At 50.0% G+C, this 27,953-nt stretch overlaps 1 protein-coding gene across 4 annotated transcripts in view; it reads right to left on the bottom strand.

Moving 5' to 3' along the window:
* Nucleotides 1-27,953, bottom strand: part of DPP6 (dipeptidyl peptidase like 6) — a 573,115-nt gene that overhangs the window by 347,980 nt on the left and 197,182 nt on the right. The window contains exon 1 of one of the 4 annotated variants that reach the window (XM_066385523.1): nucleotides 4,195-4,317. The exons of the other annotated variants lie outside the window; for them this stretch is intronic. Within the exon in view, the coding sequence (XP_066241620.1) occupies nucleotides 4,195-4,245 (51 nt within the window). The 5' untranslated portion in view covers nucleotides 4,246-4,317. Of the gene's footprint in view, nucleotides 1-4,194; nucleotides 4,318-27,953 lie in introns of those variants that run through there. 4 annotated transcript variants of the gene reach the window in all.

Here is a 27,953-nt window from a genome sequence, read left to right as displayed (position 1 = left end):
CTTGTATCACGACTTATAGGAAACATCCCTGTTTCTTCTCCTACTGAAACGGATCAACGTAGGTCGCTCACTTCTATCAGCAAGTATATATGATATATCGGTTGAGGATCGATATAGACACTTTCTGCAATCGGCACATCTGGGGGTAAGGGTCCAGGAGTCAATGTGCCTCTGAGACATCTCTGTGTCTCAAAAGCCCAGTGAAACCTTCACCCACCCAACTCAGCAAAGGATGGGGGTTGGGGACGGGCAGGTCTTCTTTCTAGTTCAAAATGAGTAAGAAGAGTTCTCAAGGCTGAAAAACTGCATAGACGGCAACATCAGCTTCAGACACCCCCGACACACAGAGCCACCCCGATGTTTCCTCCTCACCTTCCCCGAGACAGTAGATGACCTGAAGCAAGGGCAGTGGTGTCTTAGGATGCTCTGCACAGCTGGCCTCTTATCCGACCTTGGTGGCGCCCGGGACAAGCTGATATTGGAGGGAGAAGTATTGTGTTCACCCTTGAAACTAGAGGTCATGGCTCGGAGGACCCAACATGTCCCATGAGGGACTTAAAAATTCAGTTGGCCACCAGAGACTCCACGCTGCTGGCATGAGAAGCCGCTCTGGGGTGGGGGAAGGGGCGAAGGTCTTTGGTCTCCACTGACCGCCTGCCTTAAGTTCACTGTCAGGCGCAGAGATGCGAACAGCAGGCAGAAACCGCACAACCACAACACGAGCTGTGTCGTGCTGTCACCCGGAGACGTAACCGTTAGAGTCTTCGTACACAGAACGTTGGGGCCAGAAGGGACCTTCGGCTCAGAGAGTGTGATTGTTCTCAACCTGGCTGCCCATTAGACTGACCAGTGGAGGTTAAAATATGTAATGTTATTGGGAGGCCCCTCCCACTGTGACTTGCCTTCGCTGGAACTGGGGGCAGAGTCTGGGCAGGGACCATTCTAAGAAGCTACCCTACATCCTACCCCCAAATTTCATAGATGAGAATAACTGAGGTTCCGAGAGGAAAAGTGACTGCTTTGGGGCAAAACCATGGGAAAGGTGGAATTTCCTGTGAGCCTGCTTGCTCCACTAAATCCCACGTGGCTACGTTTCTGTGGTCCTGTCCGGGTGGGTTCATGTCATTGTATCAACAATAGAGAGTCCATATGAGTAAAAAGAAAACAACAAAACTAATCTCTTTTGCCTCCTCTGGAAAACTTGGATGAGCTTTTCTAGAGCACAGATTTCTGTTGTTGGACATCTGGGCTCCCAAACGGTCTCACCCAGAATCCTTGAACTGGAACAAAAGATTTCCTGGTGACACCGATTATGTCATCTGGCTACGGTCCTCATGCTCAGTAAACAGCAAAGCCATTTAAAGCACTGATTCTAACTCTTTTTTGTTTCTGATGACCGCAGGTGGACAGTTCTGGGTATGTTTAAATAATACCTCTCTTATTTCCACTTGCAACCAATATAATATATATGTATGTGTGCGTGCGTGTGTGTGTATGTATATGTATATATGCTACCCAAATCATGGGTAAGACTGCTGTTGTTTTGAATGGTCATTAACAAGTTGTACCAAGGTCTTCCTTTGCTCAGATTCTAAAATTCTACATCGATCTCTTGAAAGGAACCCTGCCAGGCTGCAGACTCACATGGATGGATGGGCTGGCCTCAAAGTTACCCTGAACGTGTACAGGCGTGTTCACGGGGTCTCTAGTGACCGCTCCAGGGTCAGGAAACGAGGCAGACAGACTGAAGGAAGGCAAACCCTTGGCTTTGACTTTGGCTATGGAAATACCAGCTGCATGGCCACACACACACCCGCCCCCGCCCCACTCAGAGGCTTTTAAATGTCTTCTCTGAAATTGTTTTCTCATCTGTCTCTGATTTTTAAAAGTTTTATTATCCAAACAGTCTTGAGTGACTCATGTCAAATCGCCATGAGAGAGGGGATGAATAATTCAAGAATGGAGACTACAGAGTAATCACACCACCCATTTAAATCCCCCTCCCACCATCTCTAAATAATTAAGGCATTCTCTAGATTATTTAAGAGTGCACTGCCCTATTCGGGACTGTGTTGCCGGCTGGTGAAATCCTGGGTGTCTATTTACACCCAAAGGAGTCCTCCTCCCAGGGTGCAGGGCTGACATGGGTGCTGTGAGTTCGAGAACCCGGGCATCACACACTCTCTCAGCGAACGCCATGGGTCCTGCAACTCCCTTCCAGACACCACTGGGATGGGGGGAGGATTCATCTGAAACTCTGGGGTGTCATGGGTAAGACTGCTGTTGTTTTGAATGGTCATTAACATGACCATTAACACGGTCGTTTCCGATCATCAGAAATGTTAAGGGCTCGAACAAAGAAGCTTCGTCTGGGCAAGAGAAAAATACGATTACCCTCCTGCTCCTATCTCGACAGGAACGCCCACCCAGCCCACCTGACGCCGCAGGGAAAGAACTTCTCAGATCTGAGTACGGTCCCTACGAAACCACCTTGGAGCCACCGTGACACTCACCAGATGCAATCAGATGTTTTGCTTTTCGTTTTTCCAGACATAATGTAGACAGATAACCAGGTAAACGTAGAGTACGGAGTAATCTGTGTCCCATGGGCTCTGATGAAATCACAGTGCTGGGAGCCAACACTCTCTTTACAGAGGAAAAATGAAGGACACATAGCAATAGAACCCCAGGGTGGGTGGGTGTCCAGACGGACCTGCAGCCCAGGGCTGTGCAAAACCACAGAAGGTGCCTCCATTAGAGAGCATCATCGTTCACAGGGTGGTTTTTTTTTTATATTATTATTACATTCTTGTTTAATCAGATGAAACACCCATTTACACACTATCCATACGCCACAATTTGGGAAGAAATTATTTTGGTTCTACTCAGTTGAATGTGGATCTTTGCTTAAGACGTAATTTTCAAAATGACTGGCAAACTCATTCATGGGCATTAGAAGTCCAATTAAGGAGATGCCATGATTCACTAAGTAATTGACGGAGTCCGTCTATAACCCCAGGCCTCTCTTAAATGACTCACAGCGGTTCACGTAGACACAGAAATAAATGCCTCTATATACCGTCCGCCTGTTATTTATTCATCTACGGAAGACTAATGGTTTGGGCACTAATATAATATTAGCATAACCAAAATCATCATCATCATCACATCATAATAATAATAGAGTCAAATAAGGTCAAAGCATGATGGAAACTTACCCATGATTTAACCCCAGATCTGCATTATATATTGGGTGGGGGGAAGAAAGTCACTGAAAATCAGCTCTAGGGTCATTCCTTCCTTCCTAAATCTTAAACACTAAGGGGCTTAACTCTAACACTGCCACGCGGCACGGACAGCCCCTACCCGAGTCCTGCCCACGACTGTCCAGGAAAGAATTCCTTACTTGTTGCTCTGAATTTCTACCCACCCCTGACAATAAATAGGCCTGGGTTCCCATCAGTGTCTCCTCATTCATGGGGAGAGAGGCACAAGTGGAAATTCCAGATGCCCCCGTCTGTCTGCTCTGAGCCCAGCTTGTCGCTAATCTCATTACTGAGGGTTATGGTAATAATCTACCATACACATTGTCCCCCTGAAAGGTTTGTGACCACAACTGCCTAACTAATTTCTAAATGCTTCCATAGGGCAAGGCAACGAGCATCTCATGGCTTTCCTCTGTCTAGCCACAGAGGGCTTAGGATGGACCCAGGAGTCCAGGAGAAATACACAGACTTAGTTAGGTTCAGGAGTCCATCAGCCATCACATTGAGCTCTGTTCCTAGAGGCCAAAACCAGAGCGAGCTGCTGGCTATCCGGGTGGCAGTCAATCTAGTTAGTTACCTTGCCACCCTGGGGCTCCTAAGCTAAACTGCCTTTTTCTGGGGGGGGGGGGGAGAGAAAGAAAGAAAACAAAACAAACAAACAAAAAAAAAAACTTTGTCTGTCTCTGAGTAAATATCCAAAGCTGAACTGGAAGCTGATCGTATCTGCTACAGATTAGTTAAAATTAAATTCTCAGCCATTGGCAAGGCATCAGAAGGCACGGCTGAATCTCCCCACGGGAATCTGCAAGACAACGCAAGCATCACGCAGCCCGTCTGCAACAGTAGGTCAGAGTGTTCTGCCCCTCCACCCCAAATTAAACTCTTCCCCTCCCTCCCCCAAGAAGTGGATCTGTATCCTTTGACTCACCCTCCAAAACTGCTTTAATCTGTTGACCCCAGGCAGCCTGGACGTATTCATCCCTGCCGGTGGCGGGTCAGTGTGTGCCCTCCGCAGCGGCAGCCAGAAAGGACGTCTGTGGGCTCTGCCGGTGGATCCGCGGCAACGGATGCCTGGTGCCTGGGGTTCTTGTGCCCAGAGTCACTCCCGGCTTTTAACGCAACTTGCCAATGACCACAGTGCTCCCCGCTCAGCACACGGAACCAATCACTGGCTGCACATGCCAGTCTCAGCCTCTGGGGATCAGAGGGCAGGGGAGATGTCCTTCTCACAAGGGGCTGCAGGCACAGGGGAGACCCAGGTGTCTGGGAATGCCCCTAAACCAGCCTCCGGGGGGGGGGGGCGGAACTGGCATCGTTTTCTAAACGGCCTTTTCTCTTCTTACTTCACCAGGGCTGGATCAAAGATCACATTCTGCTCTGAGAGAGACAGATGGCAATGTTGTCTGGGCCCAGCGTGACCAGCCTGCCCCACACGGAGGGTCCCCACTGTACCTGTGGGTCCTTCCTTCTTGTTCGGGGCTCTCACCATGGACAGGTGTGTGTCTGGGATGTTGGAGGACAAGGTTTTCTGTTCATGATTCCTAATAAAAGGTCAATGCTGGTCACTCAAAGAAACAGAGATCTGGCTACTGTCCACATAATCTTACACTAAGGGGACAAATGGGTATTTCTGAGTGGCATTAAGCAACTGTTGGGGGTAGTATTAAGATCACGTCTACAGATGCCCTTTCCAACGTGCAGTGACCCCCCCCCCCAGAAAGCAGCACGCGGGTGGACACCACAGCTCACCACACTCATTTACGCTACAGGCATGGTGCTCACGGATCCATTCACCACACGGTTCTCGAGGACAGGCCCGACGCCAGGCACTATGGAAGGTTCTAGGTAAGCCAGGCAGGCGCCCACTCTGTGCCTATGACATTGGCAACCCAGGGATATGGTATCCTTATAGGCGACTGTCCCCAGGAACAGACCATCTCACCACCCAAGACCGATAGCTTCTGGGGCCGAGACTGGGCCACCCTCTCGTTAGTACCTGGCCCGGCACCCAGCGCCCTGTGGGGAACCTCGCGGGCTCTCAGGGGCTGACTGACGCGGTGAGGAAGAACCACCACGATGAGCCCGAGAGTGAAATCCCCGTCACTTACCTGGAAGCTGATTCTACCTTTACAGAAACATAGCAGGAGGAGGGGGCATGTTCACCCCTCTACTCAGGCACCTGTTACGAGAGGAGGAGCCTCATCTACGCCATTCCGTCCACTCGCCCACACATGCCTATCACATCAACACTGGGAGGACCATGGGCTATCACCCAGAAGCAGGGGGTGGACATCTTTCCGGGATTTTCTCGTTATAGATTATTTCAGCATCATGCCAGTAATGCACTCCAAAGGCAACTCAGGGGCCAGGGAGAAATGAATGGACCGAAGCCCTTGAGCAGGTCAGTTCAACCAAACCCAACAAGAAGTCGGTAGAGAGATGTAGGAATGTTGACAAAACCACTACCCCCCACAGCACCTTACATACTAAATACATCCATAAAACAAGATATATACATTTTCTGTCAGTGTAAATGAAAAGTCCTGGTTTTCTTGATTTTCCTCCCACCACACAGACCATCAGAGCTTTATTTACAAACATTAAGGACTGGCTATTGCTAATGAAGCCATTCCTATTGGAGGCAGGGTGAGGTCAAGCTCGCAACCTTCAAAACACTGGAGACTCCCAGCACCAGAACGGGCAGATGCAAACAGGCACCACAGGGGTGGGGCGGGCTGGAGGCGCCTCTCCCTCCAATCACACCCCGCCCCCACCATCTGGATGGTCACCGTTCCCCCACTGATCTGAAGGGCAGTCCATTATTTTCTTCAACTGGAAAACCAAGGCAAAGACGTGGTCATCGCCTTCGGAGAGCTTAAAAGCTTTGCTGGAACTCAGAGCCGCGCACCAGCAGTTTTCGGGTGGGGGGTGGGGGAGCATGTTCCCATCTTCAGGAATCTAAATGCCTCCGATCTGGGCATAGGGCTATCGATCACCTCATTATGAAAACCGAGGGAGCGAGCTCTGAGACTTGTCCACTTAAGGGAAGTCGCAAGTTCAGCAGCATGGAGCGGCTCCCGCCCTGGGATCCCCAGCGAAATTGTTCCAAGGCAATGAGTCTCACCTGCCCCCCCACCCCTGCAACCAAGGGTCTCATAAGTGAGACCTATGGGCTGAGGACCAAGCGGAGCTGATGAATATTTAACTGATAGCTGTTAAAAAGTAATGTGGACTTGAATTTATGTGCTTTGGGGAAAGGTAGGCAGGATGGATCTGTAGCCTGGGAAACAGACCAGCGAGAACTTTCGCAACAGAAAAAAACAAAAAACAAAAAAAAAAGAAACAAAACTTAATCACTAGAGAAGGTGGGTAAGAAAATACAGGTTTCTGACACCTCTTTACTAGGCAAAGCTTTTCTAAAAAAATTAGATTCTCTCATGCTTCTCACACATTTTCCAAGTCATCTGAAGCTTTGTCATCCATGTTCCTTAAAAAAAAATTTAAAAAGGATGTTCATGGACTTTAGTATTTGGGGAAAAGGGGTAGTCGTTGAAGTTTCACCAATACTGACATCAGCTCAAGTATTTTGTTAAGAAGTCACATTCTAAAGATACTTTGCACCTTCTTATATTTCTATATAACAAGGTCCCCCCCCCCCCAGCCCCTAGTGTTTGAAACCAGAATCCCCTTGTCAGAGTCCAAATCTTTATGACCCTGTTGGCAAACCTCAAGAGCCGTAATATCATTTTGGTTTAAACTACGCCAAAAGTGACATTAACACCGCATTGATTTTTTAATAAATGGAGGAGTCTGCCTTCACTTAATATTTGCTCTCTGAAAACGGTAAGCACGGTGCTGTGAGAAAGAGCCAGGAGCAGGAGGGTACACAGAAAATCGGCAACGATGAACATAGTTTTTACACTTTTTAAAAAAGATTATATTTATTAATTTTAGAGAGGAGAGAGAGAGAAAAGTGGGAGAGGAGTAGGAAGCATCAACTCCCATATGTGCCTCGACAGGGCAAGCCCGGGGTTTTGAACCACAACCTCAGCATTCCTGGTCGATGCTTTATCCACTGCGCCACCACAGGTCAGGCCACAGATGATGTGTAGTTTTTACACTTTAAAAAGGTGAAAAAAATTTTTTTTATTAAGTGAGAGGCGAGTAGGCAGAGAGACAGATTCCTGCATGTGCCCTGACGGGGATCCACCTGGCATGCCCACTAGGGGATGATGCTCTGCCCATCTGGGACATTGCTCTGTTGCTCAGCAACTGAGCTGTTCTTAACACCTGAGGCAGAGGCCATGGAGCCAGCCTCAGTGCCCAGGACCAACTTGTTCAAATGAGCCATGGTTGTGGGGGAGGGGGAGAGGGAGAGGGGAGAGGGGAGAGGAGAGAGGGGAGAGGGGAGAGGGGAGAGGGGAGAGGGGAGAGGGGAGAGGGGAGAGGGGAGAGGGGAGAGGGGAGAGGGGAGAGGGGAGAGGGAGAGGTAGGCAGAAGGGTGGAAAAGCAGATGGGCGCTTCTCCTGTGTGCCCTGACTGGGAATCAAACCAGGGACTTCCACATGCCCGCCTGGTGCTCTACCGCTGAGCCAACCGGCCAGGGCCAGAAAGGTAAAAAATTTAAATAGAAACACAGGCCAGCTCCGCAGAGTGAGCGAGTGAGTCTCCACCATGGGTGCGTCTGACAAGACAAAACCAAACCCGGGGTCTGATTCGGGGGTACTGACAGTGGCAACATCTCTGGTGCTGGCTCATGGCCTGGGTGTGGGGACGTCATGACGCACAACCCTGCAGAGTCTCCGTGGGTCACAGATGATGACAGATGATCAATCACTTGATTTTCAGGGCCAGCATTCACGAGGTGACAGTCCCTCATACGTGTCAGGGCGATCAGGAGCTCAGCTTCAGAAGACGCTCAGTCTCCAGGCTCCTAACGCAAATATCTTCACACTGACTAGTCTGACCCCAGATGGTGCCCCCCCACAGTCTTCACTCTGGTTCCCTGAAACTGGCCGTAAACATGTGGCATGACCTGTTTGCACCCTTGTTTTGTTGGTGGACAAAGACAACGCTCCCCTCTGAAGAGGCTCTGGGGAAGAACGTGCCTCCTGGACCCATCTTTTGGAAAAAGTTCCTTTGCTTTCAAGGGCTCCTGTGGTCACAAGGGCCCACCCAGTTAGTGAATTTAATTCCATTGGCAACACCCCTGTGCCCTGACCATGGGGACAGAGATCATAAAAGCCAAAATTCTGTCAATCACAGTGCGTCAGTAACATCGTCTGGTGTGTGTGTATGCGTGCGTGCATGTGCGTGCATGTGTGTGTGTATGGACAGCAGTATCAAATATTAAAAAGAATTCAAGCATGAGACATTTTAACTGGGAAATAGCTCCACGTTAGGTGATATTAAAACTAAATAAAAGTTAAGTGAATGAGGGTTTGCCCCGTTGAGCATCGATCCATCGAGAAGCCTTCCCGCAGATGACTAAATGACTCAAGCACCGTGTCTAGTTCTAGTTTCAGAGGTTGGGAGTCAGCAAGAATCCTCTGAAACTTTCTTGAGTCATTGATTTCCATCACTGGCTTTGCCAAGAGGAAGCTGAGAGATGGGGTCACGTTGGTCAAAAGCATCCCTCCGCCATGAAGGTCATCTTCCTTCGCACCTCAGTGACTGCAGCCTGACCTGCCTCCACCCCACCCTCACCCCCAACCCCGTTCTGCCATGGCTCAGAACTGTTCTTTTTTTTTTTTTTTTGTATTTTTCTAAAGCCGGAAACAGGGAGAGACAGTCAGACAGACTCCCGCATGTGCCCGACCGGGATCCACCCGGCACGCCCACCAGGGGCAACGCTCTGTCCACCAGGGGGCAATGCTCTGCCCCTCCGGGGCGTCGCTCTGTTGCGACCAGAGCCACTCCAGCGCCTGGGGCAGAGGCCAAGGAGCCATCCCCAGCGCCCGGGCCATCTTTGCTCCAGTGAAGCCTCGGCTGCGGGAGAGGAAGAGAGAGACAGAGAGGAAGGAGAAGGGGAGGGGTGGAGAAGCAGATGGGTGCTTCTCCTGTGTGCCCTGGCTGGGAATCGAACCCGGGACTTCTGCACGCCAGGCCGACGCTCTACCACTGAGCCAACCGGCCAAGGCCCAGAACTGTTCTTTTTTTTTTTTTTTTTTAATAAATTTTTATTAATGATAATGGGATGACATTAATAAATCAGGGTACATATATTCAAAGAAAACATGTCTAGGTTATTTTGTCATTAAATTATGTTGCATACCCCTCGCCCAAAGTCAGATTGTCCTCCGCCTCCCTCTATCTAGTTCTCTGTGCCCCTCCCCCTCCCCCTAACTCTCTCCCTCCCTCCCTCCCATGTCCTCCCTCCCCCCACCCCTGGTAACCACCACACTCTTGTCCATGTCTCTTAGTCTCGTTTTTATCAGAACTGTTCTTAATGTAAAATCAAACTCTTAAGATTTAAGATGCCCAATGGGCCAAATCACCATCCATTCCAACCTCGCTGAATTAAACATGAGGCAGTGGATTGAAGAAGGGAGTCTAGACAAGATGGAAAGGGAGAGAAGAAAATATATATATATACAAGAGAAAATGGGGAGAGGTTATGAGAGATGATGAAAACCATAGAAGGGGGACAGGACTGGAGCGGGGAGGAGAGGAGATGGGAGGAACAGGGAAAGGATGGAAGGGAAGACCGACTAAAAATTAACAACTTGTATTCATTACAGGGATCAACATCTCCAGTGGAATATACACAAGTAAGTGACTTCACCTTGGGGGTATTGATTTCTCTACAAAGAAGCCAGGTTTGCAGCCATGGAGAAAGGATGATGGTAAAAGAAAATTTTAAAGAAAACAGCAAATAACTTCCAGGCAGGTCTGTGACCATGGAGGGGACTCACACTAAGATGCTACACATCTGGTCTCTGTTTCATACCAAGAGATGAGAGACAGTTTCTGAACATGTACCAATGCCAACATGCGTCTCTCCATTGCACAAACAGATGCTTCCCTGGAAATCTGCTTCACAACCGGTCTCTCTCAGAGAGATAGAGAGAGAGAGAAACATCAATGTGTTGTTCCATTTATTCATGCATTCATCGGTTGATTCTTGTATGCGCCCTGACCGGGATCCAACCCAAACTTTGGTGTATCAGAACAAGGCTCTAACCAATGAAACTACCCATAGGCCAGGTAGCTTTTTAAAAAAACTGTGGCCTGACCTGGCGGTGGCGCAGTGGATAGAGTGTCGGACTGGGATGCGGAGGACCCAGGTTCGAAACCCCAAGGTTGCCAGCTTGAGTGCGGGTTCATCTGGTTTGAGCAAGGCTCACCAGCTTGAGCCCAAGGTTGCTGACTTGAGCAAGGGGTCACTCGCTCTGCTGTAGCTCCCCCCAGTCAAGGCACATATGAGAAAGCAATCAATAAACAACTAAGGAGCCACAACAAAGAACTGATGCTTCTCATCTCTCTCCCTTCCTGTCTGTCCCTATCTGTCCCTTTCTCTGTCTCTCTCTGTCTCTATCACACACACACACATGCACACACACAAAAAAAACTGTGTATTTATTTCACTTGAGAGTTTTCTTAATCATCTAAATCCATTCCTTCAAACAAACTATGATGACGCTTACTTCAATGGGTAGTGATGATGTTTAATAGCTAATACCTAGATTTGCTTAGTTAGTCTAGTGCCTGGTTCATGGTGAATGTTACTGTCATTGTTAGGGGAATGAGTTTCGTAGCCCCTGACAAGTCATTGAAATCCCTGCCATCCTACCGGTCACCACCTCAATGGAACATAAGTCAAATTAAATCCAGTGATTAAGAGCCCATTCGATAGTTCAAATGCTATAAAAATGTTTACCTGAAACCTATGCACTCTTAATGATCCATGTCACCCTGGTAAATGTAATTTTTTAAAATAAAATTAAAACACAAATAAATAAAAGAGAGAGGCGACTGACTCTCAAGACCTGCACCAAGCCTCTGGCCAGCACCGCTGCCTTAGCCCACGATGCATACTCCTGGGTGACAACTGGGGCCTCTGCCAGTCTTAAAGGGCGGCTGACAGGGTGCACCGCCCTTCTTTAGAGTGAAGGGGGTGATGCTGGTCAGGTCTGTGGCTCAAGCTCCATGTAGCTGATTGCCTTCATGTTCTTCCCAGCAGGATTTGCCTTGAAGGGTAGACCAGTCGGCTCTAGCAGGGCAATCAGTGCATATGTGTGTGTGTGTGTGTGTGTGTGTGTGTGTGTGTGTCTGTCTCAGTGCTCCTGGGTTAAAACGGCTGGCTTGCACAGATCAGCTCATTCATTTCATCGATCCCGTGTAGAATGGCTGCAATAATAAGCCCCCCCGGGGCTCTTCCTCTCTCACCTCCGTGGTTGGCTCTGCCACCGCCTTGGACGCTCAGGACCCTGAACAGCTTTCCGGTTCACTCCACCGTGTCTGGGCAGTGGGGCTGTCCTCCTGGGGAGGCGGCCCCCCTGCTGTGATCTGCAGCCAGCTGGCTGTCTGCTCCTGCATCTCTCTGCCTCTAACGGAGCCGCCAAAGGGGAGAAACAGATTTGCTCCCTGACAATGGCTCCAGAGGAGGTTGGACGGGGGCCCAGGGAGCACCATCCCGACAGGTGTGAGATGGGCCAGGCTGTCCTGGGCGAGGGCGGCTACGGCCCTCACTCCGAGTCGACATCGCGCTGACCGCCCCGCGGAGATGGACAGGCGCCATGCAAAGTCCAGGCCATGACACGGGCATGCGTCTACGCCGTGCCAGCTGCCAGCTCCCTGCCTTCGGGCCAAGCTGCTCCTCCCACCTGAGCCTCAGTTTACTCTCCTAAACGTTAAGCAGAAGGATAACTATCTTGCAGGCATTTTGTAGAGATGAAAGCAAATCATTTTGTGCCGGCCAGTCTATCAACAGAATAATGGAGACACTAACTGAACTGAAAATTTTGGACTCTTTGTGCCAAGGCAACCATGAGCTCATGTTGTAGGACCTGAGTAGTTCGAGTGCCCCTTTAAAAAAGGCTAGCAAGTCCTCCAAGGGTCAGAACCCCAGGAAGGCTCTGCATTTACCGGGACGTAGCAAGTCTCACCATGAAGAAAGCGTCCCGAAAACACCAGGCACAGGTAGCTGGTGAGCACCCCTGAGGATGACAGCTCCTTTTGGCAGCAGTAAGATGCGGATGCCGAGAGGTTAGCTCCTCAAAATTCAAGATCTGGCTTAATCTAGGAGGGAGCAAAACGCATCCCTTTCGTGGGCTGGCTCGCGCTCCGGAACGGAAGCATCAGCTTACCACGCGCGGAACACAGCTTTTTACCTGAACTAACGCCAAAGTCGGGTACTAATTGAGCAGCTTCCTGGAAAATGCCACTTGCTAAGAATTCGTTTTCCCAGGTGGCTAACGCTCTCAAGTCAAGGGTGATTTCTTTTATTAATTCCCTTTTTACTTATCTCCACCCAGTGCCTTCCCTACCAACTCCTGTCAGATGCCTTGGAACAACTGAATGCTTCCCAGTTGTTAATTAACTGACATGAAGGCAGGGCTGACACCAAGACAGACTGTGAGCGAAGGGTGGTCTCCTGCCCCGTTTTTCCCGAAGACCAGGAGTACCTGCGAAGAGACCTCCCTCACCAGAATCCACACACAAACACCCAAGTGCATGTGGTGCAATTCTCAACTTGCGCGGACAATACCTCCCTCTCTGTGTCACTGCCCCAAACCCCAGAAACTGGTCAGGTTTTGAAGGGATCCTCATTTGACTTTTTCTGACAAGTGTCAAAATGGGTGAGGCTGCCCGCAAAGGCAAACAGATGAGTGACTTGCTTTCATCGGCTACAGGAAGAAATCTTTATTTCAACTTACACAAACGCGGGGACTAGAGTTCCCAGAAGGTAACCGTTGGTCCCGCAGGAGTGCACTCAGAGAAAAATCAGAACCTCTAATGAACTCTAGTTTGTCCAGACCACAATGTTCTCTTCTGTCAGGCCAAAAGTGTCCTCTGTGTATGGCAGAGGAAACTGGTCCTGGTCCTACTCCTGGTCCTGGTTCTGGTCCTGGTATGGGGGATGGGAGGGAGGGAGGGAAGGAGAGAAAAGCTTGGGTCTCACTGGCTGTTGGGAAGGGAAGAAATGGCGCTGAATGGAAAAGACTGGCCATTTCCCTTTCCCGGGAGACTGGAAACCACTTCCCCATCTTTACAAGGACCAGAGCTCAACGTGTGCCTGTGACTGTCTCCTCATAACCCCCTCCATAGATTGCTTTATGCTTATGTTTGGTCTACTGAAGTCACCCACTACGAATCCCACTCAAAGTTACAAGAAACATCAAAAAAAAAAAGAAACATCAAAGAAAGGAGGAGGAGCATCACAGGACAGGGAGGAGTTGACGTGTCACCCCAATCAATTTTATTTATGCCTTTACTTCAACTATTTTCAGCATGCACTTGTTTATTTATTTGAATTTACTGGGGTGACACTGTCAACAAGAATGACACAGGTTTCAGGTGCCCGATTCCACGACACATCCTCTGTACACAGCATTGTGCGTTCACTGCCCTCCCCACCCCGCTACCAAGTCAGGTCTCCGTCCAAAAAGAATTGAAACCCAGGAAGAACAAGACAGGCTGACGGACTAGGAAGGGAGCGTTCAAGTGGACTAGGCTGCAAGGAAAAGGAATAAGGAGAAAACTCAGAAAGGCGAGGCTCTCAGTGATCTGGCAACTCTCGCCCATCACTATTCCAATCCACACCCAAGCCATGAAACCCACTCTGGGGAAGCCGGTGGGTGACCCTTCCTCCGTGCACACATCCCTTGTGTTGTGACGTCATCAACAACAAAGGAAACCAAGGATACCACTGTGCTCTCCTTGCCGCTTCCGTCCAGCTGTGGGAATGCTAAAGAGACCTCTTATGGCTGGGATCCGAGACAGCGCCGGGCAGATAGATGGTGCTCCCTTTGGACTTCCCTGTCGAGTGGATGAATAGATGGGCTGGACAGGCAGGAGGAAGCATCTACATTGGAGAGATCACACCTTCAGGGGCAAACCCGTCACCCACTTCTCATACCAAGACTCCTTGACCGCTGGGTCTCTAGACAGTGCTCTCTCCTTCCCCGGGTCATCTAGAAACTGAGTGCCTTCGCTGTCCTTGAACACTTGCCACATAGAGACTTGTGTCTCTAATGGGTGAACACCCTCCCTGCCTGTCCCCAACGAGATTATACACTGTGTGACGGTACGTGCTTCCTGCCAAAATTTTTTCTCCTTTTCACATACAGCCCTCACACTGGACCACCAGTTATTTGAGGAGGGGGGCGGTGGGGGGAGGGGAGAGCAAGCCAAGGCTTATATCAAGTGGTAGATGCCTACCTCCAAGTCACAACCCCAAACAATTCCCATTCTCAAGAAAAGAGGATCTTAACCAACCTGTGAAGCTTTGTATGGACACTCACACCTGTGTTCCACCCTTAGGGGGTGATGGACCCTGGAGATCAGAGATGGTATCTAAGGTGCACAAGGTCTGTAATCTCGTAAGTCCTTCCAGTGACTACTGGCACTCTGGTCCAGCCCTTCATGGCTCCTGAGCTTGCATTCCATTCTCTTGGCTCTGTATCCGCTCATCTTCTGACGAAGGACCCCTCTAAAGGGACCTCATGCACAGCTTTCCCTCCCGCCAAGGACACTGTCTCCTCCTAGGGAACACCTGAGTGGGGATGCAATCTTTCGGACTGAGCCAGGCCATTCCCTGAGCACCGAGCAGGGAGGGGGCTTTGCATGGACTGGCTTCTTAGTCGAGACAGATCCAAAAACAGACTGAGAACGAATCTCGGACTGGAGGAGTTGAATAAGGCTGCAGCCTCGAACTGTGATTAAAAGCGGGAAGAAGGGACCAGATCCCCATTAGAAAAACAAAGTGCTTCTTTAACATGCTGCAGACAAGACTGCTTCAGGGATGCGGGAGGGGGGGGGGGCGGAGAAATTTGAAGACACACACACACACACACACACACACACACACTGACCAAGAAAATAAAATAAAATAAAACACACCAGGAGAGAGGCATTTGTTGGAGCAAAGCCCAGGATCTCGAAATTGCTTCTTCTAAATGAGCGTCCGACGCCTGCAGGAGGAGACGCGAAGATTCTCAAACAAACACAACTTACTTGTAGAAATAAGGAGCGTCTCTCCTCTCCAAGGGTAATAAAGCACCCAGTCTGACGTAAAAGCAGAGACGTGGCTCATTAAAAGCATCCCTCAAATCCAGTCAAGTGCCCCCAGCAAACAGCGTTCCTGGTTCACCCGCGGGATAAACAGATGCAGGAGACAGGAAAGAAGAGGGAGAAACAGGGTGGTGGGCAGAACCTCTAACAAAGAGAGAGAGAGCGCAGTCTTCACAGGGAAGGCTCAGTGCCAACTTCTCACCCCAAGACTGCCAGACCTCCCGCTCTCCAGACAGCCCATTCTACAAAACTGAACAGTCCCATCCTCACTGAGACTTAGGTGTGCCTGCTCACAGCAGCCTTATTCACCACAGACCCCCAGAGGGAAAGGGGAACCCCTCCCCCAAACAGCTGTCCAATGATGAATGCATGAGCAGAATGTGGTGTTCTGTCCATGCGGAAAGGTGTGACTCAGCCGCAGGTAGGGATGCAGTTCTGATACGTGCTACCATGTGGGCGAATTTTCATTATCCCGATTATGAAAGACGCTGGTCACACAAGACCACATGTCACAGGAGTGCATTTATAGGATGGGACCAGAACAGGCAAAGAGTGACCACACATCGGGAGTTTCCGCAACAGCTGCGGGGAGATTTGAACGAAAAGTGACTGTGAACAGACTTTGGGGTTCTTTCTGGGGTCACGGAAATGCTGTCAAATTAGAGGAGGCGACTGTTGCCCAGTCCCGTGACTACACTGGAGACCACTGAACGGCACTCTCTAGAAGGGTGGGTTTGACTGTATTCAATTACACCTCAGTGAGGCCGTAGACAAATGTGATGGTCAGCCTGAGGGACCAGACTGAGTCAAACGAGGACGTTCTCAACAGGAGAGGAGGTAACTCCACAGTCCCTCATTGTGGGCAGTTATCAAGTTTCTGTGTTTATCAAAAGCAAGATAAAGAAAATGGAGTCACGGAGCCCTGTTGGCTGACTGCAGGCTCCTCGGCTCTGAGCGAGCCCCAACGTCAGAGCCACCTGCAGACGCTCCCAGGGGAAGCCTGCAGATGAGCACGCCAGCGACAGAAAGTCCCTCTGTGTTGGGCTCCCGTCTCCTGAGAACTTACCCTCTCTGACTTATCCTTGGACCCTAACCAAAAGAACTGGGGGAAAGGTAGGGGGAGCAGAGACGCGGTCCATTCCCATGAGGCCTCGTCCTCCAGGAAGTACTCAGAGATGGCAATGTACCCAGAACCGCTGGGGAGGGTTCCAGAGTCTAACACATAAGCAGAGGTAAGGTCTAGAAATACCAAGGTCACATAAACAGCAAAGAACACCAAGGCCTGGGACAAAGGAAGACTTGGAGCTTCAGGGTCATTCGAGGTGGCTCTGGTCACAAAAAAGGCAAAGCAAGGGACACAAAAGGGAACACTAGGCCATGGGAGTGATGGGGCAGGGCTGAGCTGTGGCATTTTTAGGTGACTCTGCACTTTCCCTCAGTGGACTGGCCTTTGCTGGTTTTAAAGCAATGAGCATTCCAGGCACTTGATTATGCATGATGCTTCTCAGAAGACCAGGAACTTCCCGAGGTCAGAAGACTTCCACGTTTTTAGCCTACCCTCCCCTCCTCCTGGGCTAAGCAGGGTATTAGTAAAGTCCTCTCGTATTAAGAGAGTAATTCCATTTGCCAAAAATGATAAAGAGAAGCAGGTTCAGGATTGATTAACTCTCCGCCTTTCAAGTTGTTTTTCCAAAAGTCATCTTCCTGCCTTCCAAAAGCAGGGTCTAACATCTTTGTGCTAGAAACATCCATGCCTCAGCTGACACCAAAGCTCGGTGCGCTATGGATTTGGGGGGATGACCTCTATAAATTCCCCTGTGTTCTTCCTCGCCACTCAGCAGTGATGGGGGACCAGGTGACGGATGGGGTGTTGGCAGGACAAATCCTGTCCTGGCTATCGGCACATCGGATAGCCAAGGCACTCGTAAGTTGGTGTTTCCATGACAGCACGCACGGCACAGACCAGGAGGGGGCAACTCGCTTCTCTGAAGATTGCTTTTCAGCAAAATCAATGACTTCCACTCTGCAAGCCTGAGAGATCTAGAAGCACTTGTGCAAATAGATAGGTTACCTTTTTTTTTTACTCAATCCTTCCACGCCCTCCCCCCACAGGTTACTTTTTTGAAGACAATAAAATAATGCACTGAATAACTAAATAACACACTAATGGAGTTCATGGATGTCCTTGACGATTGTGGCTTCATGTTTCAGTGATCATCTGTCTCCTGACACAGGAGGGAGGAGCTCAGGGAGACCAAATGCAGAGTGAAGTCCTGGGTTCAAGTCCTATATCCGCCCCTTAGTGCTCCGGACTGGGTAGCCTGTTACCCTCACCACATGTGGTTTACGACCCGAGACAGCAGACAGACGGATGAAGGCTGGTGAAGATGAAGGCAAACACCCCATGAGGAGTGCTCAGCCCGGGCAGCACTTGGCCAGTTTCTTACATTGATTCGCGGCGTTTAAGCGGGCGTGCCGTGCACCGTCTCTCCCTGACTTCTCTGTGCCCATGTGGGTTCACGTGTGTCAGGGAGGCTGAGTAAGGTGAAGAGTGGAGATGTCATTGTTGCTGGGGAGACGGGGAGGTCCTCGTCCATCATACATGTCACCCTTTGATCTAAGTCGTCTGAGTCGTTCGGTCAGAAGCAGAAGGGATCAGGCTGCCACTGGAGCCTTCGGCTTGGGTTCACTGAGGAAGGCAAGACCTGAGCTGCAGACAACACTGCGTCTGTTTTCTTTGCTTAAAAAAAAGTATAGAGGTATTTAATGTGGGTTGTAAAAAAAAATGTATCAAATGCAGAAATGAGCAAATACGTAGTAAAAGCTCCTGTAACCCAACCTACAGGTTAAAGAAATGATAATGTTTTGGTTATTTCCTTTCAAAGGTTTTCTTTATGCTGGGCTTAGGCATGTGTTCAGTCTCAGAAAGAAAAGAGTGGGAGAGACAGACAGACAGACACAAGGGTTGGAACGGATGGGAAACAATGACAGGGAGAAAGTACCAGGTAAGTAGAAGGACAGAGATAGAGAAAGAGACCTCTCCCGCTCTCTCGCTCTCTCTCTCTCTCCAGCTAAGACCCGTGCACAATACACAGTCTCCCGTGATTGCACACAGGGCCACTCAAGAACAGTCCAGACCTAAGGAGATGGGAAGACAGCGTGTGGAACATCCATGACCTTCACCGGGAAGCCCTGGTTGTCAGACGGGGGGGAGAGAAAGGCCGCGGTGGCAACAGGGGCGAGGAGAAAAAACTATCTTGAAATCTGCTGCACAGTAGTACAGTTTCTTCTTCTCATTTGGATCACCTCAGACATGTGGAGATGAACAAGGCTGCCTGGGGCAAAATGAGACAGGCGTGACACGTGCCACCAGCCTGGCTTGCCAAAGTGGGTGCTCCGGGTGGAGAACACAGCCTGCATCGGAGGCAGAGATACCGCTTTGCCATCCCCTTGGACTACCCCTCCAGCCCTCGTGCGTGTGTGTGTGTGTGTGTGTGTGTGTGTGTGTGTGTGTGTGTGTGTTTATAAACATGTTAACTGGTTGCCCTTGAATCAGTCTCTCTCCAATACCAGCCGCTCTGACAGGTCCATAGATGTATACGGAGAGTGGAAGCCAAACCCAGAAGCCATGTGAAATTATCACACGCGGGTGTTCCGTTATGGTCCTGTATTCTTGCACACCCATTCTATTTAGAAAAGGCACCACGGGACCAGCGTTGGCTACATGTGTGTTCACTGTTCATTGGCCTATGGATTTCTACGTTCAGGCTGGAAACGCAGATCGCAAACCAAGCAAGTTACCTGATGCCGACCAAACACGAGTCTCTTGCCCGTTCTTTGGCAGCACATTGTGCTCAACTTGCTTAAATCCAAACATCCTTCCAATGATACACCTGGAAATAACACCCTGTCCCGCTGATTGAAACCGCTGAATTGCATACGTGGGGGATGCATCGAGGACCAGATCATCATCCACGTGTCCCGCGTTCATCTTCACGTCTCCTTGGAGTCCGGCATTGCTCCACTCTAAGCCGCAAGTAGGCATGCACTCCACATAGGTGATGCTTCTTTAATTAGTTGCACAGACTCCACCAGCCTCCTTCAACCCCTCCATCTCAGCTTTGTTATTCGCTCTTTTTTGTTGGCTCTGCCGTGGGCAAATGGCGGGCATCAACAGCCCGCCGGGAAGCGACACAAACCCATCTGTAACACGAGCCCATCGCTGCATTACACCACAGGTGCTCACTGTGCTGGTTCCTTCTTCCTCTTGAGCTACCCTTCCTTCAAGGATTGCCTTGAATGTGGGTCCTCTTGTGGAGACCTCTGAGGCACAGTCTGCTGAGGGTGCCTCTTCGTGACAAAGGATAAGCCACTTACTTCCAACGGCCCTGGACAGAAACCCGCATCCAGTGCAAGCACGACTCTCTCTCCGGTGAGGAACACTGTCCATGTGGGCTGTGTGAGCCGACTGACCGTCGAGTTTGGAAAGGCTCCTTCTGACAGATGCAGAAGCAATGGGAGTGTTAAAAAACACATATGGGGGCCCTGGCCGGTTGGCTCAGTGGTAGAGCGTCGGCCTAGCGTGCGGAGGACCCGGGTTCGATTCCCGGCCAGGGCACACAGGAGAAGCGCACATTTGCTTCTCCACCCCTCCGCCGCGCCTTCCTCTCTGTCTCTCTCTTCCCCTCCCGCAGCCAAGGCTCCATTGGAGCAGAGATGGCTCGGGCGCTGGGGATGGCTCTGTGGCCTCTGCCCCAGGCGCTAGAGTGGCTCTGGTCGCAACATGGCGACGCCCAGGATGGGCAGAGCATCGCCCCCTGGTGGGCAGAGCGTCGCCCCTGGTGGGCGTGCCGGGTGAATCCCGGTCGGGCGCATGCGGGAGTCTGTCTGACTGTCTCTCCCTGTTTCCAGCTTCAGGAAAATGCAAAAAAAAAAAAAAACACATATGGGGCCCAAAGGCATTTAGAAACTTACCCCATTCATTCATTCGTTCATTTGAATATCTATTGACCACCTACTGTGTGCCAAGCACTGTGCCAGGTTATAGGGATACAGCCGCAAACAGCCCAGAATTAAAACTGCACTGTTTCCAGGAGCTCAGGGGTGAGCGATGCAGAACCTCTAGTGCCCCCGTCTTTGAAACGAGGGGCTGTTCCTGGGGTGGGAGAGGAGACGAGAGTCAGGAAACACATTTGGTGCTTTCACAACAAACTGCACTTTTCCGACTGCGACGCTGGCTGAGATTCCAACGTGTCAGACAGCAGCAGGCTGAGCTCCACGGAAGGAGGAAGAAAATGAACTGTGTTAATCACGGCTTCCTGAAAACAGATGCCTCTGTCCACGCACACACGGCACACACCTCGTCGACTCACAGGTGTTGCAGCCAAAAATAGCCAGCGCTATCTCCCGGAGCGGAGCAGGAGGGTTGGTCTGCGAATGACCCTAGAGTCCTTCAAAGCCTGGATGTGAAACACTCATCCCAGCTCACTGAACTGAGCAGGAGAGTCCTGCATTTCCAAAACACTGTCAAACCAACGCAAAAGCCATCTGGCCTCCAACGTTAAGACTCACCGAAAATTCAAGAGAATTCTACACTGAAGAGGCTTGAGAGATAATGTGGAGGGGTCAATCTCTACTTCGACATTCAGAAACCCGCGGGCCCGAGGGTTCACAGTGCTTCAAGCGTTTTATTTAAGTCTGACCTGATTTATTTATGTCCTTCCTACTTCCAGAAAAGGTTTTGAGGCAATTCTCTAATCGCTGCGGTTAAAGGCTGTGTTATTAATAGAAATGAACCTTAAAAAAAAATAGTTCCAAAAACACCATGGATTTAGATCACTCTAGGTAAATAATTCCAGTTACAGTGCACACAGCTGACATTTTGCAAGAAATGCTATCAGGCTGAATCCTCTTGGTATTTTGAAGGCATCCTAAAATCAGCTCCGTGGGTTTGCATAGGGCAAGTGGCGTGAGGGACCCTACGGCAAAGGGTTACCTGTCTTTACGTGACGGGCTTCCATAATCTTCCAGAGCAAACTGGATGTGGATAAAAGTAATTACTCGGGGATATGCGGGCTCTCTTTTCTAATATGTGGACTGAGGTGTGCGAACAGAATCAACGGTTGTTTAATCAGATGGGGCCCTTTTCCTAAAAACGCCTATCAACGGCGAGCTCTCTGGTTGGGGCATATACAGCCAAAATATGGGGCGTCCAACATTGATGGGGCTCCTCGGGGAGGGGCACGTTTAAGATCCAAGAAGGTGGTGCAGAGGCATTCGGAAGCACAAACTGCAAGATTTCAGCCAGCCACTGGGCTGCTCCCCCACCCGGCACCTCATCCATCCACTACCCATTCATTCACTCATTCACTCATTCATTTGAATACTATCTATTGACCACCTACTGCACACCAAGCACAGCGATGGGTCATGTTGGATGAACCCAATGGCTACTGTTCCATGGGCTACTTACTCCCTGACACTTTCAACGCCATAGGGCTCTGTGTGTCGCCACTCAGTCCTGCAAGGGTCAAGCAATCTGAACAGGAGACCCGGGTGGCTTTCTCACGTGAATGGGGTCGGCTGCGCAGCGAGGTGGAGGATGGGGGCTCAGGACGATGAGATGGGACAGACGAGACGATGGGCGACCTGCCTCCCTCGTGCAGGGTTGAGGGCAAAGGAGTGTCGGCATCTGTCTCTCCTTGGCCCAAGGTCAACGCTATTATCTCCTTTTCTTGGGCCAACAGACCGAGGGAGCTGTAGGGCCATCAAGTTGGGGCAATGGACAGGGGTGAAATTAGTGCATGGGTCAGACGTGTTTCACTGGACCTGAGGATGAGTGGGGGGCCATGTTCCCTCCAACCCCGCCAACTGCCTGAGACTCTCACTGGGGTCTGGCCACGCCCACTTCCTCTTCTCTCAGGAGAAAAGAAAGGGCTCTTTGTGTTATAGAAGAAAATGACACATCCAGTAATTTCGGCCGCACTCACTATGACATGACAGGAGATGTTTCCCAGGTAACTGACGTGTCCTTGTCTGGCCTGAGTAGACGAGGCACCTGCTAAGTGATGTCCATTCACTTCGGTCCCTTGATTGACCTGAATGTTATGTGTGTCGAGCTAGGTTCATCTCCGTGGTTGCCTTGTCCAAATAATATTAAAAAGAACAACCAGTGCAGGAAAATACCTGCTCAAACTCATTGTTCAGTGGTAGAAGTCTCCCGCAACTTGTGGTGACATTTTCCCCTTTTCCAGCCTCTGTTATTTTCCCTGGTGTAGTCATAGGTGTAAGTGCTGGTGTCAGAGCTGATCCAATATGCTCACACCCACAGGGATCAGCATCTATCCTCACAGCCAAACAGCTCAAGTGATAGCCATGGTCCACTGTCAACCAATGAAAGGGATGGGCTTGGCCTGTGGGTCTGAGCCTTCTGGGTGAGCTGGACCGGCACACAACTAGAGGCCTGATCCAGGTCTATGACAGGGAGTGGCCCCCGCCCGATCCCGGCTTTGCACCAGCTTGGAGCATCTGGAGGTTTTCCAAATGTCTTCATTCCAGAAAGCACCTTCAATGCCATCATCAAACATTACCTACCCCGCTCCCTTCCATTCACTTGAACTAAGCATCTTCTTTTTTTTTTTTTTTTTTTTTTTTTTTTTATTTTTCTGAAGCAGGAAACGGGGAGAGACAGTCAGACAGACTCCCGCATGCGCCCGACCGGGATCCACCCGGCACGCCCACCATGGGGCGACGCTCTGCCCACCAGGGGGCGATGCTCTGCCCATCCTGGGCGTCGCCATATTGCGACCAGAGCCACTCTAGCGCCTGGGGCAGAGGCCACAGAGCCATCCCCAGCGCCCGGGCCATCTTTGCTCCAATGGAGCCTTGGCTGCGGGAGGGGATGAGAGAGACAGGGAGGAAAGTGCGGCGGAGGGGTGGAGAAGCAAATGGGCGCTTCTCCTGTGTGCCCTGGCCGGGAATCGAACCCGGGTCCTCTGCACGCTAGGCCAGCATCTTCTTTACATAAATAATACCGGTTCCTTTCAGAGAAGTGTGTCTCCAGGCTGAACATGCCTGAAGCCTCCTGGCTGTGACTCATAAAAAAAAAAAAAAGCCTTGATTGGTGCGCATGCAAGCTTTGGATGACTTTGAGAATGTCCCTGTAGCAGTCAAGTGCACATATTTCCTGTTCACAAAAACACCTCACTTGTTAAGAAGAAGTATGCCTTCAGGAAGAAATAAAAAAGTAAACAAACAAATAAATACAAACAAGGGAGCAGAAGCCAGGTTGGCAATTTATGAAGATCGGTCTACTCCTTTGATCTGAGAGCAACTCTGGACTTTGGAGAGCAGGATCCCTCACCCCAGGAATGTCCCCCAGGCTAAGGCCTCTAGGACACCACCAGGCACACAGGCCTCAAACCTCCAAGCCACATTGATCACCCCCCTACTGGCCAGAGTAATTTTCAATTTGAATCACTAACAGTGTTCCCTGTAATGTATGTTGGCTCCATGCCCCGTGAGAGGAAAAATGAAGGTTATGGCAGCCGTGGCCATGACCGCCCCCTGAGCACCGTCTTCCACAGGGAAGGCATGTGTTCATCCAAGGGTCTTGGGCCCTTTCCAACATTGATCACCACCTTTCACTGGCCGCCTGTCCTGCTGTGTCACCGCCCTCTGCATTACTTACTCTCCTGGTGGCAGAAGCCACAGACCCTCGGCCAGGAATCTGACAATAGCCACGTAGCTCTTTCCCGCTCTGCGATGTATTTCTCACTGTAACCCGTTCTTTACGGGTCTCAGTTCTGCAGAGAAAGACCACATTTCATTACTGGGATGGGGTTTGGGGAGGAGGCACCCACTGGACTCACATGTCACTAAGATGCATCCACGTCGCAAGACTGTGAGTGTGCTTTGGTAAGACAGCCCTAGAGCATGAGATGTACACAATCTGAATACATTTTTTTTAAATTAACTTTTAGAAAGAAAGAGAGGAAGGGGGGATGGAGGGAGAGAGACAGAGAGAGAGAGAAACATTGATTTATTGTCCCACTTCTTCATGCATTCACTGGTTGATTCTTGTATGTGCCTTGATCAGGGATTGAACCCATAACCTTGGTGTATTGGGACGACTCTAACCAACTGAGCTACCTGGTCCAGACTTAGTCTGAACATATTTTAAAGAGGAGGGCATGCAGAGGTTGTAGAGACAGGTGGACTATGACAGAAAGAGGGTGGCTTCCAGAAGGGATGACACTCAAGGAAGGCTTATTCAGGGGCATGGCAAGAGGTAGCCCCTAAACTGGACAGTCCAGAGGCAGGTAATCAACAATCTAGAGATCTTAAAAACAGGATCAGGAGACAGAGATACCCAGGGTTCACAAGCACATCGCCCGAGGGTGACCTTCCCAGGTCCCTGCAGTGGTTTGCGTGAATTCACATTGCGACTAGACAGGGCGATCAGGCCACCTCTGTCTACAGGTAAATTGCAGCACTCACGGTTCTGTGACTACACCGCATGCCACAATATTTAGGGAGTAGATCTTAATGGACCACACTTACCAGTTGGAATAATGTGCTGTTTGCAGCCATTTTTTTGCAAATCATCCTCTATTAGACAAATTAGTTGATTAATGTTTTCCAGAACTCTGCTTAAATTATTGGTTTTTCTTGGATCTTCTTTGCATAAGGTTCTAAGGTTAACATGAAAACATCTTATGGGAGCTTACTTTTCTCAAGAAAAGTGCCTTTGAGGAATTATACATCAAGATTTCTAAAAGTAGTCCTCTAGGGCTGAAGTGTCAGAGCAGCAAGAGAGAAGCAACAGGTTCAAGGGGTTGTGAGAGCCTTTGGAAAGGATTTTTGGAGTTTCCCAAGTGAAGTGTGTCTGAAAACATACCAAACAAGGGATACAAAATCCTGCTACTAGTCTCAATGAACGTAAAAGAAATGTCACTCTCAACCTTTCCAAAAAAACTGGAATCAAGATGCTATAATGTGGCTAAGAAGCACTGCAGAGAAATTGACACGTTGCACGCATCTACACAAACCTCACTCGTGAAAGACAAATAAGAAAAATATCCCGAACACACATTCTAATGTTATTAGGTCTCCTAAAGAGGGAGACCCCAGCTATACTAGATCCAATTCAGTTAAGAAACATTTGGTGAGCATCGAGGATGGCTGACCCTGAAGAGTGTGCAAAGAACAACGTCTTCTTGGTGCTGCTATCTTGGAACTTGCCATCAACCAGGGGAGGTATCAACTGTCATTAAATAATGATCCTTCCAACTAAGTGCCACAGGGAAAACACACATGAGTCTAGATGAAAGCCCACCACAAGGAGACCAACAGCAGTTGAGGAGAAGTCTGCAGGGTGAGCTGGTAATGGAGGCTAAGAGAGGAAAAGTCTGAAGCAGCAGCTTGTCCAAAGGCTCTGGGGCAGAAAGGAATCTGGTGTGTCCCAAGAACCAAAACTCCAGTGTCACTGGAGTGAGTGGGCTGGGAAGAGTGCACATAGGAAGTGAGCACCACAGGATGTGTTTGCACACAGGAAGTGCCCACAGAGGAAGTGTGCACTCACTCACAGGAAGTGTATGCTCACAGGAAGAGCCCACACAGGAAGTGTGCACTCACAAGAAGCGTATGTACATAGGAAGTGCTCACAAAGTAAGTGTGCACTCACAGCAAGTTGAGTACTCACGGGAAGTGAGCTCTCATAGTAAATATTAATATATATGCACACAGGAAATGTGCACTTGCTTACAGGAAGTGAGCACTCACCAGAAGTATATGTACACAGGAAGTGCCCCCACAGGAAGTGTGCACTCACAGGAAGCATATATAAACAGGAAGTGCCCACACAGGAAGTGTGCACACACACACAGGAAATGTGCACTTGCTTACAGGAAGTGTACACTCACAGGAAGTATATGCACAAAGGAAGTGGTCACACAGGAAGTATGCACTTACTCCCGGAAACTGTGAAGTCACAGGAAGTGGGATCAAAGAAAGCTCATGCTCACAGAAAGTACATGTACACGGGAAGCATGTACTCATAGAAAGTAGAAGCTGGAGATACTCAGGAGCCAGGTCACACAAGGTGACTGGCAGAAAAGAAACAGCATCATATTCACACACCACTGGGGTTCTGTCCACACCTGACCACAGCAAGTCATCCGCATGGAGGTGCCAGGATGTGTCCTGGAATTGAATCAGACCGCGGGGAAGGGAGCTCGTAGGAACCAGCAAGTCTGGGAGTTGAGCCATCTTCTCCGGGCATCTCCCTCCTTCCCCTTGAGCAATGCCAAACCCCACGCTGCTCTCCCTGCTCCACCACCTCTCTGTGCAAGCACCTGCGAACCAACCTCGCTGCATCACTGAGACTTCCGGCCCTAAATTCCTCTCCGATTTCTACACCAGAGAGACTAGTCTCAGCCCCACAGGGGAAGGAGTGTCCAGGGAGCTAATAGCAAAGGAAGCATCTGCCTTGTTTCCTTTCTCCTCGGAGTTCCCCCAGGAGACATACAGAAACTGCACACGTCACCGGTTCACAGCCGAACTGACACGGACGGAGGAAGGAGGTCTAAACACAAAGATCACACTGAGCCACAACACTGCCCAGTGTGAAACCAAATCAGTGTTTCTTTAACTTTCAGGCATGAGATTCCGTAAACTCTGGGGTTGGATGTTCCCCTGCGTGGGGCGTGTCTGGTCACATTAGCAGGCAGCTGAGCAGACGTGTGTACCTAATTAGCAGGGGCAACGGGAGGTCCGCGTAGCCTATGAGAAACGAGCTTGGCCCTGTAGGTACCACTGAATTGGTCCTCTGCCTCCCTGGGACAATGTCAAGTCTACGCCGGGAGCATGAGTCACTGAGAGGATGGAAGAGAAAGATCAAGCGCGTCCCATAGATTCAAAAGCCGTGGTTGGAAATAACTTCCTCTGTCCCAGATACAGTGGGGAACCTGCCACCTCAGACATAGGACAGTCAGACCATATCATTTATTCCTGTTGAAGACCCCCTATTATTTCTACTGTAGCAACTCCTTGCTGGCCTCTAAACTGTACAAAAGCTATGAAGTCAGGAAGTTGAAGGAGAAGAGTGTTTCCGGCTTCTCCTAGCGGTATGATGCTTAGTGCTTGACTGGTGTCATCCTGTGTCCCCTTCATCAACATGCTCACTCATCTCTCTCCGGCTCCCGAGCCCCAGGAGGACTAGCATCCTATCTCTTGTTCCCGTGGAGTGTCTTATATCTCCTCAAGGAGTTCTCCTGCTGACTAGAAGCCCATTGGTTCTGCTCAGAAACCTGAGTAGTCATGAAGTACAGGGAATGATTTCTGGGCGACACACAGGATTGGGCAGGTTACTCCTCGGAGAAGAAGCAGGAAGGGGTACAGCCTCTAGCCCCAGCTGACTCACTGCGGGAACTTGGGGATTGTTGTTCACTTTTT

This window comes from Saccopteryx leptura, chromosome 5 (genome assembly GCF_036850995.1).
Source record: "Saccopteryx leptura isolate mSacLep1 chromosome 5, mSacLep1_pri_phased_curated, whole genome shotgun sequence".
Classification (NCBI taxonomy): domain Eukaryota; kingdom Metazoa; phylum Chordata; class Mammalia; order Chiroptera; family Emballonuridae; genus Saccopteryx; species Saccopteryx leptura.
The sequence above is the reverse complement of the archived record's forward strand: the minus strand, read 5'-3'. Positions and strand labels throughout refer to the sequence as shown.